The sequence below is a fragment of the Rhea pennata genome, chromosome 11, assembly GCF_028389875.1.
Source record: "Rhea pennata isolate bPtePen1 chromosome 11, bPtePen1.pri, whole genome shotgun sequence".
NCBI classification, from domain to species: Eukaryota; Metazoa; Chordata; class Aves; order Rheiformes; family Rheidae; genus Rhea; species Rhea pennata.
Window position 1 is genome coordinate 11,589,928 of NC_084673.1, and position 18,855 is coordinate 11,608,782.

Consider the following 18,855-nt stretch of genomic DNA (forward strand, 5'->3'; position numbering starts at 1 on the left):
CATGAGAAAGCCATTTGTAATTCATTACTCTGTTCTATATTTGATCCTGACTGTTTTCTCTTCCATTTTGTATCATTTTTTCCTTTATTCCTATTTACAGTCCTTTTTCACTTATTTTTCTAAACAGAACATAGTCTCAGCAAAATTAAGCATTATAAAGGACTTTCCAACCTACCATGTTACACTACCTTCACAATTAGGCACACTAAACTCAGTCATTCGTGGTGATTTCACTTCGTCTAAAAAAATATTTAATCAGTAATGATGATTACAGTATTCTTTGTCTCATGTCCTCCATCAGCTGTGCCCACTTAGTGCAGTTGTGTTGGCTATAAATTTTTTTTTTTTATCAGTAAACTGCAAAGCAGAACTGTATCATAGTTCTTCCAATCAGTGACAAGGCCCAGTGTACAGCAGTACAACAGAACAGTCCCTCCCCTTTGATACGCTGATACTCTTATCAGAAAATTGAGCAGTCAGAAACAGTTTTGTTTGTTTCTGAGACCATACTTCTGAAAGTTTTACTTAAACGGAATCATAAGGGAAGCATGTAATTATTTTTATGCAAGCCTAAGAAACAGACCATGCACTACTCATTTTCAAAACACAATAACTGATTGTACTTGATCCCAAATTATGTAGACACACAAACAAAATGGACTACTTTCATATTCCAAAACTGTAATACAGCTATCAAAGGACTTTGAATTCTACTTCAGCTGCTTATATGGCTACCAGTAACATATGAAGCCCTCCACAGACAGGTCTTAAAATTTTGTTAAAAATTAAGATTTATTTTTGTAAAAAGACTGCAGTTAAGCCACTCTCAAATCAGATTCATCTTGTCAAAAAATAAACTGCATGAAAATACATTTTGATTTCTTGACAAATTAAGAAAGGTATCACCTTAAAAACTGAGGCTCACATTCTATATTCTAACAGTAAAAAGTAGCTTTGCTACTTACCAAACCCTCACTGGGCATAATGCTGGTGAGATGAACTACCTCAAGATGTGCTGATTGTGACACCAGAGAATCAGATGAGAGCGAGATAATGTGGTCACAAATCCCAGACAATGTTTTACACTACAAAGAAAAAGAAGTCAATGTAATTCCTCATATTAACTGAAATTATTAGCAATGAAGTGCTTATTTTGAGAACTACCTGAGAATAAACAGTTTAGTTCAATTTAGTTCTTAGCAGTGTAAAAAATAATTACCAAGAACTAATTTGCATTCCATATAAAAGAACAAGAAAAAAATGTTTATGTCAAAATAATGTACATGCATGTACAATGGTTTTGACCAAAATATTTCATTTTGCACTGACAATCTCTATGTATCTAAATTATCTTCCCCACTGCAACAATATGCACTTTTTAAATAAAATGCCTGATGAATTGCTTTTCACTTGTCTTTATAATGTATCATCGTAAATGAAATGGAAGTCAAGTGAAACTTTTATTAAAAAAAGTCTTATACACCACTTTAATAGCCTTTTTTGGCTAATGTATAATGAAAGCAACCATATCATCAGTAATAATACCGTGTGAATTCTGCTTAAAATGATACTGATAGAAAAGCACCTTAGTTATTCCATTTCCTGTTTAGGTAAAGTTCTCATGGAACTTTCAACCTTTCCTTTAAAAAATATTCTAAATCACTGTAATGATGTTATACTGCCTTTCAGCTAAGGATCTCAAAATGGTACTGTCAATCCACACAAACTCCTTTAAAGTAGGAACTCCATTTCACTGATGGTAACAACAATACAGACAGATAAAAAGCTGTTCATCAAAGCCAAACAGTACGTTCATGCACCAGAAACTGGTCCAGACTCTTAGAGAATCTTCATGTGTAAAGATTTATTCCCAAGTTAGCATGTATTGCTTAAACTGTTCCTTCAAAAAAGAATAGGCCTAAAAACATATGAGCCTCATCTGAAACTATTCATTTAAATGAATCTCAGAGCGTTCTTCTGTTTGAAGTTGTGCTGTACACATTTATTTTCCTTCAGAGATTACACGGTCATTTTCCCTAATTACAGCCAATGCTAGTGAAACCCCTTCAGGGAAGTTTTATTTCAGGCATTTTCAAAACCATGAGGATTTCAGTATCTCGTTTGACACTATATATACACAAGTTAAACAAATAAAGTTGTCACAATGAATAAATTTACTGACTGAATTTATACATTACATCCTCATTCAGTCTATATTTACTCATCTGGATATCCAAGTACAAGTCTGAAGTACTGGATATTACATATGTATTTTTGTATCAGCTGCAAGATACAAAGCATCACAATCAGGCATGCATGTCTGCATCTAAATGTCACCAAAATAACAGAAGTATTACTAGCAATTTCAGCTCTGGAGCAGAACCCAGAAACAATATTTCAGTTACTTTTGCCCATCAGGGATATGGAAATCAACTCAAAAATGTACTGTACTGCTATTCTGCATACAAATCCATGGCTGATCATGGCTTTGGGCATATGCTTTGTTCTATCTTTTGAATTATAGTTGTATCAAAATTCAATTACGATTTAAAGCCAGGGCCCTTCACATTTTTAGTATCATGTGCACAAATTATATGCAGATTGAATTCTAGAGAACGTTTTCTATTTTCTGATGTAACTCCTGATCTTTACTGTGTGACATGTAAATACTTCTCCAGTAAGTACATTCTGTAACTGAATAAACTGCAAAGTGTTCAACTAAGCAAATTTGTAATTTTTTAAGATCTCATGAAGATTCAGAAAGGTAATTAAAATCCATATAGGATTTTAGCATCAGGGAAGTATTCAAAAATAATATATTAGAATAATACCAGCCCGAAGGTAGTTCAAGCAAATGCAAAGGAAGCCTGACACAAGTTATAAATAATGTAAAGGCTAAGACTGTAAAGGTGGGAACATCTGAGGAGAATTTAAATATAACAACACAGGGACAGGAAACATTGCTTAATCTAGCACTATCAATACGATATATAAACCTATCTTGAAGTATTTCTGCACAAAAAACAAGTCAAGAGAGGACCAAAGAGTCCTGTGTACTAATTCTAACACCACGGAGAAGCAAAGTACATTCGCTCCAGGTGGCGCAATATCACCATACTTAAGACAAAAGTGAAGAAAATCTCAAAACACGAAAGGGTACTTCAAGAAGTTCAGTACCTGCTGCAGAGGGATTCTATATAAGCTTTTACAGGTTGTCCAAGACCTGAAATTATTTTCTTTCTCTCAATGGGCCATGACAAGAACAGCATCTCTGGGAAACCACTAAGTCTCAAACAATTCATACAAGCTAATAGATCACAAAAGTATTTTTAATGTGACAGCCACTACTATGCCTGTACAATGACTAAAATTGAACAATTATCTGTATTTACAGCAGAGAGAAAGAGCAACTACCTGATGCCGTTCAGATAAGCACATTGCTGAGCAGACGCCCAAACAAAGTAAACTGATTCTCAGGTGTGCTCTGTGATGTCTGTCAAGTGATCCTGAAGGTTTCTCCTCCGTAATTTATCTCTTCCCATAACACTTGAGCTGTAAAGTAGACACTCTTCTCATGCAACTACTGAGAGAACGGGAGATCTCCATCTGCCATCACTTCACCTGAGCACAAACTGCCCTAATGTGGTGCTCTTCTCCAAATAAAATAAACATGCACCTCAACGAATCTCTCAGATAAACAAAGAAAAAAAGTCCATCATGGATCATCATTTTACAAGTGCCTCTCTTTCCTGTAAGCATATCAGTCCTGATCTCATCTTAATCTTAGAAGTAAAATAAAACATGTGGTATTTAAGATTTTAATTTAATAAAAAATAACCACCTGATGAAAACTCAGTCATCTTCTTTCTCAATTCAAATATCCCACTGCAGCCTTGTAGCATTGTACATAGGTGTTGCTATTATTATCGAAAAACCACAGGCTGCAAGATTACCCGTGGTTCTATCATCAAACATAGACCTTATTCACGACCCCTAATCCCTGGAATTTGTTCAATCTCATTATCTTTTACCATATTTGATAACAATTAGCCATACCAGATATATCAAAAGTGCAGCAAGTGCCTACAAACAAGTAAGAACTGCAGCATAATAAAAAAAGAAATGCAACTTAATGGGAAAGAAGCACATCAAAATGCAATATACAAAAACAACCCTAAAAGAACACAAAAATCTGAGGAAAGAAGGGTAAGAAACCAACACTATCAATACTACCCTCTTCCTGGAGGGAACTCAAGATGCACCTTGCTGTGACAATCATCCCATCATTGCCTTTTTAACTGAAAAATGTGGATTACTGGTATGTGAGTATCATTTTATTTGGATGAGTAATAACTCTTGCCTTATTTTAACTGAATTAGCAACAAGTTATTGGCTCCACATAGACCACGTGTTTTTTGTCTGTGACAAAATTTTGAATGCAACACCACTTACACTAAGGAATGACAGTGCATCTTCTGTTCACAAAGCACTGGTTCTATTGTTCTCATCCCAATTTCTCTTTTGCCTTTCAACTTCAAATGGTTCTAAAGCAATCAATCATCAACGAGATTTAGCAAACATCTCCAGAAATTTTATCTAATGATAAGGAGTGACAGAATTCTGTTCAATTTTAATTCAATGCCATAAATCCTAATGGATTTATTACCAAAAAGATCTGACAGGTCAGGATAAGGTAGCAAGTTAGGTGCTCATCTTCAAACGGTTCAGAGACATCAGTCCCAGGGATGAATTTTTGAGATACTATTACCAGAGGCTCCTCCTGTGCTGGATTCTGGACAGGAACCCGCACTTCAACACTAGATTTGAAAGGGTAAAAGGTTGCCAAAATGATGGTATCTGTAAAGAGGCTGAGAAGTCATACAGTAGAAGATGGTAATAGTTGCTTTTTATGGAGAAATAACTGATCCTGGATTATTTAAAAGCATTGCACAAAGAAGAGTGTTGCTTTTGACTGGATGAAAGAATCTGCTGGGAAATACAGAAGAACAGGCGGATGATACTAAACAAGGCAGAAATAATGGTGATTCTTCTCACTTCACTACAGTTAGATGATAAAGACTTAACAGGTTGATTCTCAGAGCCTGGATGCTCTGCATCAGGTAGCTCCACGTGACTTCACTCAGGCAAAAGTGAGTTCTACTGCCTTAGGACCCAGACTTCTTAGACTCAGAAGTGCAAGTGTGACAAACCCTGTGATGGAACACTTAAACTGGAACACACCACTTTTCCGTCTCTTCACCCTTCCATCTAGGACAGTGAGAAAAGACCAAATACGTCTTCTAAGTCATGGATGAAAAGGTTTGTGTGTACATACACATGCATTATATATACACACTCACACATACACACACACACACACACACACACTTGAAATCCCGTAAGATTTCAGATGCTTTTAGAAGTCTTTTTTTCAGAATCAAGTTTGCAACAGTAAGCTTTTTTCTGGAAGTCACTGCACATTTTATGAATTTCACAGCACATCAATGATTTACCATGTATTTTAATCCCTGCTGGAAGTAGAATCTGTGTAAAAGGCTTTCTTAAAAAAAAAAAAATTATCCAGCATTAGGTTAGAGCTTGTCAAAAGCTTATCTGAACTTGAAAATCCTTTGAGACTTCCCTTTAACCACGAGTTTTAACTCTATCTCAGTGTTAGTACAACTTTCCTCTGTATCATGAAAATATGAAGTCTGCAGCCTTGCACCTAAGAACCAATATATAATCAATAACTTTGTGTGAGATTCTTCTATTCCTCTTGACTCATTAAATTGAATACCAAAAGCTTTTATAAAATGCTCAATCTGACAACCAGTGAAGCTAGCAATGCAATGTATCTGATGGATCCATTGCTGGGATTCCAAGCCAGCAATATCTAACACTAGTAAGTACCATCTTAGAGTACTGTGAAGCTTCCAAACAACAATAATTAGGTATTTGCGATAAACTGCAAGTATAACACAGTATTACTCCAGGGAACCGTGTAGTGGTGGGGAATGAGAGGAAGTATCTGGTCTTGCATACTAACATAAAACAAGCACAGATTAGGGAAGTACTATAAGAAAGCTGATTCTTAAGCCTTAAATTTGAACAACTTCCAATTCGGGAAAGAGAACAAAAGCTTCATAGGAGTGGTTCCTTCACTGAATTACACCATCTTCCCTAAGCCTCAGAGAAATAGGAGAAGCTGTGCTATCCGAAGAATTATGTTCTTTAATTAATACTGTTTGGGTGCAGTTGCTCCATGTCTTTGTATTGATGCAAAAAAAGAACATATTTTGGAGTGTTAAATCTAGAGTACTAGGGCAATATTAACCTGTTAGTAGGAGGCTCAACTAACTTGTACTAAGTCATTTTCAGGGTATCAGAAATAATATAAGTTCATTTATCTCTCCTCAGGTTAATTTTGAAAATAAATTTCAACTATTCATTTTTTTAAAAAACTATTTGATCTTATTTATGAAAACTTCAGCTTTTAGCAACTGATGCTATTTACTGTAAGTTTGTCTAGTAATTGTCCTAGAGCACCTTTAAAAGAAGTTTCTGTATCTTTTAAGTGGATGGGACAGAACTAAGAAAACACCAAAGCAGAATATTTGTATTACTTACCACATGAAGAATTTTATTTTCTGTTTCATACACTGTACAATCCTGTAGTAAAATAAAACAAAAACAATGCACATTATTTTTAATTTCCTATCAGTAGAGAAAAGAATGCTTTATGCTGGTAAGCTTCTTCCATATATTTAGGCAAGTACTTGTAAAAAGAAATGATCTTTTAATTTTTGTCTCATTTGGAGTATTATTTTTATGCTCTTGAGAAACTTGTGGCTGGTTAATCTCAGGAAAGTATTCTTCCCTTTCAAGGAACAAAAAGACTAATAGAAATATAAATGTAAAGGGGGGAAGGGAACAGATTCATGATTGAGAAAAAAATGATTATCACTCATCAGGCATGTCAGGAATTCACTGACACTCAAGAGCTAGAGGTACACAGCCTAACCTAGAATCAGGCAGAATGCCTGTCATCTACTGGACAAGTTGCATGTGGTGAAGACAGCTGCCTCACACCCATCACTGCAAATTACCATGTTTTGTTTTGGTGGTGTTACTGTAAAGCATGAGAAGGAAGAGGACAAGCCAACTGTTACAAAGACATTAAATGCAGTGCTGACTGTCAGCTTCGTTCACTCCATCTTTTGCTTCAAAGCCCTGATTGTCTCAACCACACACGATGAGTAACTGTATTCCCATTCTTATGAGAATAACTGCTGTTCTCTTGCACTTCTGAAGGCCTAACTCATCCCAAAACTAAATGTGAAAAAACATGGGCTTGCTCATGATGTGCACTTGTCCAGCAAAATAAGCAGTTTTAACTTTCTTAAGAAAAACTCCATCACCTTTCCGCATCACTGTTATTAACCAATTTAAGGATTTTTTTTCAGGCCTTCTTTACGAACCTCTTTATTTCCTTAAAGCATACATAGTTCTAGAGCAGTTACTTTCCCTTTTTAGTTACCATTTTAAGAATAATAAATCTTATCACTCCATAAGCTAGGACTGATAAATCAGAATGTGAGCTAGAGGTGTAGGTGACAGTACAGGTGCTGGAATACTACTTGCTCTTCACCAAGCCATCACTCTGTGACTTCCTGAAGGATATCTCATGGAAAACAAACTTTAAGGTAAGGGGAAATTAAAAATTGTAGATTATAGCAAAGTTTCCATCACCACGACAATGAACGCTGGCCCTCCTATCTCTTGCTCTCAGTATTCCTCCAAGGGCTAGGTTTCTACTCAGCAGAATGCCATACCATACTGATGTCAGATCTGACACGCTCGGCCTAGGAAGCCGAGGCCAGCGAAAGCTGTACTGGACAGCAAGCACTACCACACAGGGACATAGGAATGGCTCCCGAACTGTACAACTGACTTCTCCAAATCAGAACACGGACAACATCCGAGATCAGAAGATGAAGCAAAACAGCCATTCCTGCCAGTAACGCTATTTAATGTTTTGAAAATTTCCTTATTGCAGCCCTCTACAAGGTAAGACAGTCAGGGCAAGTAAAGACAGGATTTAACCCTTCCCAGTAAGACAGTGCCCAAGTGCACCAAGGCAGCTCTACCCATACAAGCCAGCATGCCAAACTGCCACAGGGCCTCTCAAGCTGTATTTTACCAGAACATAAATCAGAAGGAAAATATAGGAAATTCATTTTTTCCAGCATTAAGAAATTAAGAGAAAAGTCTGAAAAATAAATCTCTCTTCTTCCCACAGCAACCTAGGTTTTAGTCTCTCTTGTTCTCAACCCAACAACTGCTATCAACTTCCTCACTCGCAGTAAAATCTAAGCTCTGATAAAACCCCTCCCCACGTAAAAACCCCACAGCTCTGAGGCCAGCTTTAACCGAGGCCATGCTGTGGCCACACCCCACCACGTCCGCAGCCTCGCAGCGCCACGCGCCTTCCCCCGCGCATGCGCACACCCCGCCACGTCCGCAGCCTCGCAGCGCCACGCGCCTTCCCCCGCGCATGCGCACACCCCGCCACGTCCGCAGCCTCGCAGCGCCACGCGCCTTCCCCCGCGCATGCGCACACCCCGCCACGTCCGCAGCCTCGCAGCGCCACGCGCCTTCCCCCGCGCATGCGCACACCCCGCCGCGCTGACAGCGGCTAGGCCCAGCCTTTTTAAACGGACGCGGTGAGTCCCGGCCTGCTACACCTAGCCAAGCCTCCAAGAGGCTCTTTCATAAACCTCTTTGCACATTTCAAATCCACGGAAAAATGCCCACAGTATCCTGTCAAGTCCCACGTTCAGGCAGTCTCGACAGCCCAGTGGGCCCAGAGGCCTGTGAGGAAGGGGACAAGTGCTGTGGGGCAGGAGGTCCAGCAGGGTTGGATGCTACCCTGATAGCCCATCACCTGCTGGATACCTGGGATGTATCTCTGGAGTTTTATCTGTAATGCCACAGTAGCACAGATTGTGCACATTTCAGTGGACTGATTAAATTATCGACAGAAAATTAGTGCTAGAAAACTGCTAAACACATCAAATATGATGGAAAATACACTGGAGAAAAAGCTTTCCACAGAGTAAGGTCAAGCATTTTCAGAATTTGGATATGAGAAGGAAAAATCTTGTTTATTGTCTTTTTTCTTTGAATAAAATGTAACACTGATATACCTAAAAGGTCCCTCTACAGTATCTTAAGATTCCATACAATTCTCAAGCTTCCTATTTCTTGGATATTAATTGGATGGCATTGACAGTGAATTGATTTAAACTTTCTATGAAATAATTTTAACATCCTTATTCCACCTGTTCTTGAGGTGGATGAACTATATGGTCAAATCACAGTTAACTGGCTCATCTCATCTTGTCCGGCAGCTCATCTCTGCTGCCATGGCCTGTCTACTGAGGCCATTTTCAGCTCTCTTGTTATTGCTTTTTTTGGGCGATGTGTTTGAGGAACTTGTCCCTCAGCTGCTCCAAGGTTTCCGGAGTATCTTTAGTCTGTTTTAGCCATTCAGCCCAGTTTGTAGCTTTGGAGCAGAGGTAATACACTCAACCTTAACTCTTAAGTGTTACATTTATTTTGAAGGATCAGCATTTTGCTACAGAAATTTCTAAATAAATGTATTTTTAAAAATACAGGATATGAAAGTTATAGTCAGAAGATTGTGAATGCTAAGGAACACAGAAGAATTTATATTAGCATTTCATTGTCAAATATGCCTTTGATGTTTCTTCATACTGTTATTTTCTACAGCACACACACAAAAAATTCAATTAGTCAGTTTGGTTGGCAATGCCTAAGGCAGTTTTTCCTACTAGTTTAACACACTTCAAACAGCATATCTGCCATCTCCTTTTAACCCTCCAAGTACCAAGAGAACAAAATGATCACAGCAGGGCCTCACAGCTAATGCTCCTATCTAAATTATGCCTTTAATTTGTATGTCAGAAATAAAATGTGATCTTCATTCTGAATAAACTTAATTACTTCAGGTCAAAGAATAGAAGACTTACAGTAAAGCTGAATTTCAGTGTTTTTTAGAGCAGAATTAATTTTTGCTATATTTTTGTGGCATAGTCAAGTTTATATTAAAAACAGTTTTAGAATTCCTTCCAAAATATATGCACTTTTTTTAAAAAAACCTCAGACTCGTTTAAATGAGGAGTTAAAAGCACTTGCAAAATTCTACTAAAAATATTAAGATTTGTAGGTCACAATATTCTTCTGATTTATTTATTTCTGATACACAGCAATGCACTAGGGATCTCATTAAAAAGCTTATAGGATTAACAGTTATAGAATCTCGGTCCTTTTTTCTTAAAAAAATAATAATAGTTATAGTGACATTCTTTCCCAGTCTTTGTTGGCAGATGACATATTAAAAAGAGTATTTTTTCTTATAGCTTAAAAACTGAAAAAAAAATAGTAGCTGCAGTCTATTCCTCCTCTGTAAAATGGAGGAATACAAAAAGTACAAAATAGCAATAGCAACAACATTACATTCAAGCCAATTTATGCACTGTACAGAATACCCTACCTTTCATAGGCATTGTACACCTTCACAGCTCTGATACAGCAAAACACCATACTTTCAGATACTCATAAAAAGATCAGTGGGACCTGTGCTCACCAACACTATATTCATAATTTTAGAAAATAATTCTGAAAGGAAAAGTTTACTACTGAAAATGTATGCAGATTTATGACAAACTGTAAAGACAGTTAACTAAAACATACTAATACATGTAAAATATTTAGTGTAGTAACTTAGTGCAATAGAACAGCGTGAGTTGAGTCAAATAGCAAAAAGAAACAGACTCTATAAAGAAGCAATTCTGAAGAGAACTTAAAACTTCTTGTTCTTTGCCACTGAATGTCATTTCCCCATATAACACTGCAGTAGGAAGCTACTGCATGTCTTTGAACTATGGATATAAGAAAATGATATTTAAATTGTATTTGTTGTGTATGTAACATTAAACACACTTCTGGAATTCACACATTAAAAAGAATGAGATGATTTTAATTAAATGTAGACTGGAAAATACACTAACTCATTTTACTAAGTTAATTAAGGAAAGGACTTGATGGCAATCTATTTAGAAAACAGAGAACAGATGTTGGATAGCAAAATGTTCTTTAGCAAACACAGGCAAAACAAGGTTATGGGGCTGAAAGCTGAAGTCTGCAAAGTTCATACTGAAAATAACACATTTTTAAACAGTGAAGGCAATTGCTGAATCACAGAATAATTCAGGTGGAGGGACCTCTGGAGGTTATCCTGCTTGATCACCTGCCCAAAGCAGGGCTAATTTCAAAGCTAAACTAGTTAAGAGACATCAAAATTCTCCATCAGTTGGAATTTGAACAATATAGCCTTCTGAAACATGTATTTCATCCTAATGACAAATTATTTAACTAAAAACAGGGTAAAAGAAATCTACGATACGTTCTCTTATCTCAATAGGGCTATTCAAACATGAATAAAGAAGAGAACAAGCAAGAGTGCTCAGCTTTTGTTGCAAATAAATTAGCCTGAGATGTGATGATGTTCTTTGATAAGATATAAACTAACTTTTGTTTAGAGAATGTTTGTCCATGCAGTTTAATGCACATAGCAAAGGTTCTATTACAGGCTTTAAACAGACTTAAATATATTAGAAATCAGAAAAACATCTACTTCTACATCTAGTGAACTCTCCTCACCATAAAGTTAAGGAAAATTAACCAATGGATATGTTTTAAGAACAAAATCTAAATCCGGTTCTGCCCTAGTTACTCTCCAGTTATCACTCCCCAAATGTAGTCTTGCTATAGAACTTAACAAAATCAAAATTCAGTGAGGTTAGTTGATGGATTCATTTTCAGATCAAAAATGAGAGGTAGTTTGTCTCAAAGCTAGAGTCATTATACTTTGAAACAGTCAATGGAAAACCCAAACGTCTGCAGTACTCTGATCTTGATCTAACGTCATGCAGTTTTTGTACCTTACCATCAGCACATCTTGATGGAGTATCTTACCTGAAAATCAGGGTGCCTCAAGGCTTCTGCAGTGCTCTACATATAATATTCTTTTATAGTTTCCCTGCTTTGTCTAGTGAAGGGGAGATGGTGAGGGATAAGAGAACTGAGTAAAATAAAGTAGCTTCTCAAGGACAGGTATAAAAATTCTCTAAAACTAAAGATCAGTGCTGTTATACCTAGCACAGTAAGATACTATTCACAGATCAACTGCTTATATATCATAACATTTACATGCTATGTAAATAATAATATACAACTTTGCAATTCATGTATTTTATTTAAATTTTTAATGATCTCATCTTCATACTCACACACAGAGAATATGATCAAAACACTAGAAAACTCCCTATTACAACTAAGATTATGTCACTTGGATGCATAAAGTACATCCGAGTGAGAAAGTCTATAAGCATTGGCTATATTAAGCAGTGATGCCCCCATTTAGAAATAGTTTCATCATGAATTATGTATGCAAAGCATGTTAATTTTGCACAAAATAAATCTTTAGACTGAAGAGATTTGTCACTGAACTTGCCAAATACATGGCCATGAGTGTTACTTCTACTCTAAAATAAACATGTAAAAATTCACATTATTTGTAAAACAGATCACAAACAGTATCTGAAAGGATCCAGATTTCTATTAGTTATGCCTTTCAATTTGTATTTTTGGCTACAATTAATACTGCAGTTCTGGTTTAGGTAAGACATCTCTACTTTCACACATTAAGATCAATTTTCCTCACATACAATAACAGCAGAACTGTCTCCTTTTGAATGATTTTGTTTTATCTATTCTTTTTGGTGCTTCTGAGTTTAATATACTGTAAAAAGATATCAGTAGATGGCTATCAAACAACTCAGATCTGAAAATAAGATAAAAGCCAAAACTTGACTCCATTTGTCACTCACCTGAAGAACTAACTAAACACTTCATTTTGAAATGTCTCAGAGTTTATGCTAAAAAATAGATTGGTTTTAAGTTCTCAAAAGGAGCACAGCTTTGAGAGTGGAGTTGCAGAATTGAGAAAAAAAGAGCCACACTATTGTTGATAGAGGACAACTCAATTTCCTCTGCCAAAAGCAATCAAATGAATGACAGAAACAAAGACAATTCAAATTTAAAACATTTTAACTTAGACCACAGGGATAAATCAAAACTCTCACAAAGTGCTGCAGGGCAGAATCAGAATGCAAACTTTTTATACTGTAGAAGGTATTTGTTTTGCTTAGTCTGTAAATCGAGAATAGCCTGATGTTATTAAGCTTCCTCTTACAACGAATTTTAAAGATACATAAATAAAATGCCTACAAAGAGTTTATAAAACAAGAAAAGAGAAAAAGGTTCTTTGCTTTACACTGCAAAAACACATAAATGACAAGGTATACACCAATATTTCTGAAAGGAATTAAAGCTGAATATTGTAAAGTAGTCATAATGGCATAAAATACAAATAATTAAGTCTGAGACAAATGTATCTGGTAGTTTAATCTTTTTGCAAGAACTAAAAATAAATTGAGAAATAAAACCTGAAAGTTCACATAATACTACTACTCCAGGAAGCCATTTTAATTTAAATGAGTTCTGTGATGGGTTCACTGTAAGGGTGCTGAAGAACTGTGCCAGCACAGGGTAGAGGCAGGCAATGGAAATACTTCTTCTGAAGGCAATGCCAGTTTAATGTTTTTACTCTTGTGATTTTTCAGCAACAATATGAAGAGGACTTGGAAAGAGCAGAAGATAAACCATTCCTACCTGTTGCACAATGGTTGTTAGTTCCAGGCACAGTTGAACAATGTTGTTTTTCAGCAGTGAATATTCTGTCACACTGACAAATGGAGACCTGCCAGAAAGGCAGAATAGATTTGTACAGTATTAGGGATACAATTCCTGTTTTCAGTATAAGTAGTCTTTAAACAGACTTGTGGTTAGTAAATTTGTTTTCATAAAGGCAAACTTAATTGGGTCAGCTAAATGTTTTATGGCTTAATCAGGGGAAAAAAAAATCTCCAAATAATGAATCTGCTTTTCAATAACACAGTCTTACCCTTTTTTGGGGGGTCTTCAGGGATATTACAGAAAGTATATGCTATATAAACATCAGTTCTACACTGCAGAAATTTCAGTCACCTAATCATGACAATCTCCAGCAGCAAATTACACAACTTATGGCTTTGAAACAAGAATCAAGGTAGGTAGCAAGGATATATTTTTGCAAGAACACGAAAAATTATTATTCTTGTGGAAAGTAAAATAGAATGTTCCAAACAACTGCAATTTGTCATGATTTTACTTTCATGATTTTTTTTCAAAAACCAGCATTTCTAGTATGAGATTATTCTTAGAAGCACTTAGCACCTTATTTCAGAGAGCAAAAGTAATGCTTAGTTAGCCACTGATAGCTTCCTGCACACAAGGATTTTCTTCAGGCTTTCCAAATTCTGACTGAATTCTGACCCCATTTGAATTTATAAGAACAGACAAGGTCATAGCCTGAGAAAATATGACTGCTGGCATTGGGTTAGGAAGATGTCACCAGAATTAAACATACACTGTGAAGGAGGGTGATTCACTATGTGATTTCCTAGGTGCCACTTATATATACAAGAGCATTCAGATTCCAAATAAAGCTATCCATTGCTATAACCAAAGAAACAGAAACCAAAACATACAATTTATGTTTCAGTTTCTGTCTTCCTATAGTCAAAATTTTAACTACATTTATTCAGAGAATTATTTGTAATCCAATTCTCAATTCATAAATGAAAAAAAAAATAGTGGTTAGTCATTGAGCATTAACCAACCGCACAACTGTAACTAATGTGTCAAACCTATTGATAAAAACTCTAATAAGAAACATTTCATTTTCAAAGTAAGTACTATCATTTCTTTTGAATGCTGTTTAATTGATTTAGTTCAATTCCAGCTTCTCCTTTTTTAAAATCTTTTTGCTGGTTAAAGGAGGGCTCAAATTCCATAACCTTATCTTCATTCCCTTCCTTTCTGATATTGTCAGTGATGTTACCACCTGTGGCAGTGAGTTTGTCAACTTGGAATAGCACAGAATTATTCATTTGGCACAAATACTATTGAACTGAAAAGAATCTGAACAAGTAATTAGAGAAAACTTTAACATCCTCCTGCTGGGAAATGCTGGCACATTTTGACTGCCAATATTTGAGAAATTTACAACTCAGAATTCCAAACATGCCATTTTAACACTAGAAGAAAAAACAGTACAAAAGTGAGAAGAAATAGAGAAAATAGAAGAAAATATTCTCGTATGTAAAGGATGAAGGAATACTAAATTACCTGTCCAGCCAGGCTAGTAAGTTCTTGGCAGCACCAATCAGGTCAACTACAGAGGTAAGAAAATCATTTGGCAGCCGTCTGGAGGCCCTGCCATCATAATGGCCACTCCTCCTTCTACCCGTTATAAAGTTCTGAAGATTTTTGGCTGAAGCATTCAGCTTGTGAGAGAGTGTTCTCAGGTTTTCAGTCTCCAAACCGTAATTCTGATGAGAAAGAAGAACACAGATAATTGAGTGAAATATTTTTTGTCAGCTATGTGAACAAAACTGTGGGGTTAAACATTCTAAATTTTATTTGGCTTGAACAAGGGGTAGGGTAGGGTAGAGTAGGGTAATATGGGTGTCTGGTGTGAGACTCAGCAGCAGGCTGCTTTATTTAGAACATACATGATGCATCCATCCTTTTTAGCATGCCAAAAATTTACAGTCCCCAAAGGCCCTGACATCCAACAAAGTCACTGAGAGAAAAGTGTAAGGAGTCCTCGTATGCTGAGTCTCAAGGTCTCCCCCATTTTGAAGAGATTAAGTCCCACTGCGCTGGATCCCACTCACTGAGACTTGTGCTAGCTCTTCTACTAAGTTGTAAAGACTTAGCTTTCTTAGCAGAACTTCCCTTTTAATTATGCTGTGAGGTGTAAAATCTTACATAGCCATATAGACTTCACAGAAAAATTTCTTCCCGAACTACTTCTGTGGGCAAACAGCTATCCTATGATGTAACATAGGATGAGAACAGTCAAATTCGGTAAGACCAGAGACTGGTTCTCCTGCCACCAATGACTGCCTAGGGAACAAAAAGAGAACAGAGCAGGCATGTAGTAACAGCTATTAGCGATTCAGAGACTTTCACCAGTGGTAGTGTCCTCATATTTAACAGTCTTTAATAGACTTCCATCATTCTAAACCTGATGGGCTTTATTGAATCTATATAGAAGTTTTCACCTGAAAGTGAAAGTCCAAGTTGAAGTCCCTTTTTACCTGTAATCCGTATCTCCTTATCCATATCTCTATATCCTTTTATCATGCAGCCAATTCCTCACTTAGACATAGGAGACAAGCACAAAGATATTTGGCTGCAAAGATACTAAATTGTTCACTTGGATTCACATTGGAAGTCTCAGATAGACCGAAGTGAATCCAGATCTTTTGCTGCCACAACAGCACATAGTATTTGCAAGAATTTAAGTTAGAATAAAATCAGAACTATTCAGTGTACTGTCCATAAGCACTTACACAAAATCAGCTTTCAGGCTGTGAATTAATTGACCACCATTAATTTCAACATTGCATATGTTACAGAAGATAACTATTCAGCCATCACATGGTAATTTTCTGCCCAAAATTACTTCTCAAAATAGAGAGAAAAGAAGACCAAACAATACACAATCTTGCTGAATGCCAATATGGATATTTGTACAATGAAGAATTGTTCCCAACACCAAAAAGGGAAAATGTATTGAATGATCACAAGTGTGTGAAACTGGTTGGAGGGACTCATACAAAATAGAAACAAATGTTTTGTAAAATTTGTTTTCCAAGTTTGAACCAGTTATGTCTGTTGCGTGGGTCCAGGCCTTCTCTGCAAACCCTTCTTCCTCTCAATGTTCACTCTTTGAAATAAAATAGACAATAACAATAATAACAAAATATCAAACCCATCCCCCCAGTTTGGAGTTCAGCCCTTGAGGAACAGAAACACTTTCCTATATTATTGGTTAACTCACTGCAAGGGACTTTGGTTTTAAAGTAACCTTAAACGCTGAGGACAAAACTAATTTGTTTCATTATGATACATGTACCTTCTCTAAAGCATCACAGTTGCTAAATAAGATTTGGAAGCATCAAACTTAAGACTAAATAGTGGGGTAAATGAAAGTTAAATTGACTTAGCTACAGATGAGAACAGTTCTCTTCATCTTTTTTTCCAAAACAAGTATTGTACAGTAAGCAACAGCTTCACTAAAGGCATTCTATTTTTGAAAAGCTTATAGTTAAGCAGCAAGTTGTGCTTGATATTGTCATGCCATCTGTTTAATATTTACAGCTTCTTTTATTAAAGCTCTGAAGCAATTCCCTCCCCCACATTTTTCCTCTCAGTTCTACTTGTGCCAAGATGATACATAAGCGGATGTTTCATGATGTTTTTACCAGCTAGCAGACTACACTAAGCAAGGCTTTGTTTCCCCTCAGGAAGAGCATGATCTTGTACACTCAGCAACACATTATAATGATGAAAAATTAGATCCTCCTGTTTTTGCTTATTCCTTTGGTAACAAGCAGAAACTGTTTCTGCCAGTAATTCTTTATTGCATAAAAGCTCTAGGAACCTGTCAGTTTACTTTCTAGAAAACCCTCGCAAGAAATGGAGACAGGTCTGACCACTGCAATTACTGAAAGTGAGTATACCTTTACCTGAGAGTAAATGCTTGATTTTGAGGAATGTAGGCTAGATACTAATAGCATATTGCACTGGAGCAAATTTCGTTACAGTCTTGTTTTAGTCATTGGAAAACACATAAAACTGAACAGAAAACACATTTGAGGAAATCAGCCAGTGAGTAAGTTGTTTTATCTTAAGCTTTCTTAATTAACATGCCGATGGCAACCTTAATTAATGTCAATATGAAATTTTAAATATAGCAAAACATAGATAAAATATGTCCATAAAGATAATCAGGAGATGAAAGGAAATCATTCAGCACAGTAAAAGTGCTAATGCAAGTCAGTGATTTAGCTAGGATTTCATAAGATACAGCAAAGGGAAAAACATAAAATATTACAGACATGACAGTGAATCAGTATCTGCGTAAAAGACTATTTATTTTATTGGCCTAAATTTAAGGTTGCATCAAATCTCAGATCTTCATTTTTAAATGAAGAAACAGTTACAAAATTGAAAAAGGGAATGTGTAAAAACAATCCTCCAAAGTATCACCTCTGAGTACCTCATTCTGATTTACTGCAGCAGAGCTCACCTCCTATCAGCTGCATGTGCTTCTCCACGACGTTTCCCTCCTGATGTGCTTGCCAGGCAGAGTCCTGATGCTGGCCACAAAGCCGTTCAAGCTCCTCTCTAATAACCCATGATAAAACTACTGAAGGAAGCTACGGTCCCTTTCAATGTCCCCTAGTCAGGAACTGAACTGAGGAGGTGATGGGGTATTAAAAAAAAAAAAAAAAAAAAACTTTTCCAGAGGAAAAAACAGCAGATGCGCATACATTTGAACTGCTTCCATTATTCAAGCACATTGAATGCGCTTGAAGATAAGGATGGTAAAACTGGTTTGTGATAATGAGTAAGTAGTGCGTAACCTCATTCAGTATATATGACAGTGCAAGTATTTAGATCTCTTCTAATTCCTGTAGGCGTCTCATGTGCGTGATGCTAGCGGAGATGGCCTCAAACCTGCCAAATTCAATCATCATCACGGCTACCATATCAGACCTCAGTTTTTACAGCTATACACAGCTGTGCTCTAAG

At 36.4% G+C, this 18,855-nt stretch overlaps 1 protein-coding gene across 1 annotated transcript in view; it reads right to left on the minus strand.

Moving 5' to 3' along the window:
* LOC134145213 (connector enhancer of kinase suppressor of ras 2-like) overlaps window positions 1–18,855 on the minus strand; it is a 206,653-nt gene that overhangs the window by 90,045 nt on the left and 97,753 nt on the right. The window contains 4 exon segments of the mRNA XM_062584516.1: window positions 966–1,085; window positions 6,628–6,669; window positions 13,819–13,906; window positions 15,376–15,578. Of these exon segments, the coding sequence (XP_062440500.1) occupies window positions 966–1,085; window positions 6,628–6,669; window positions 13,819–13,906; window positions 15,376–15,578 (453 nt within the window).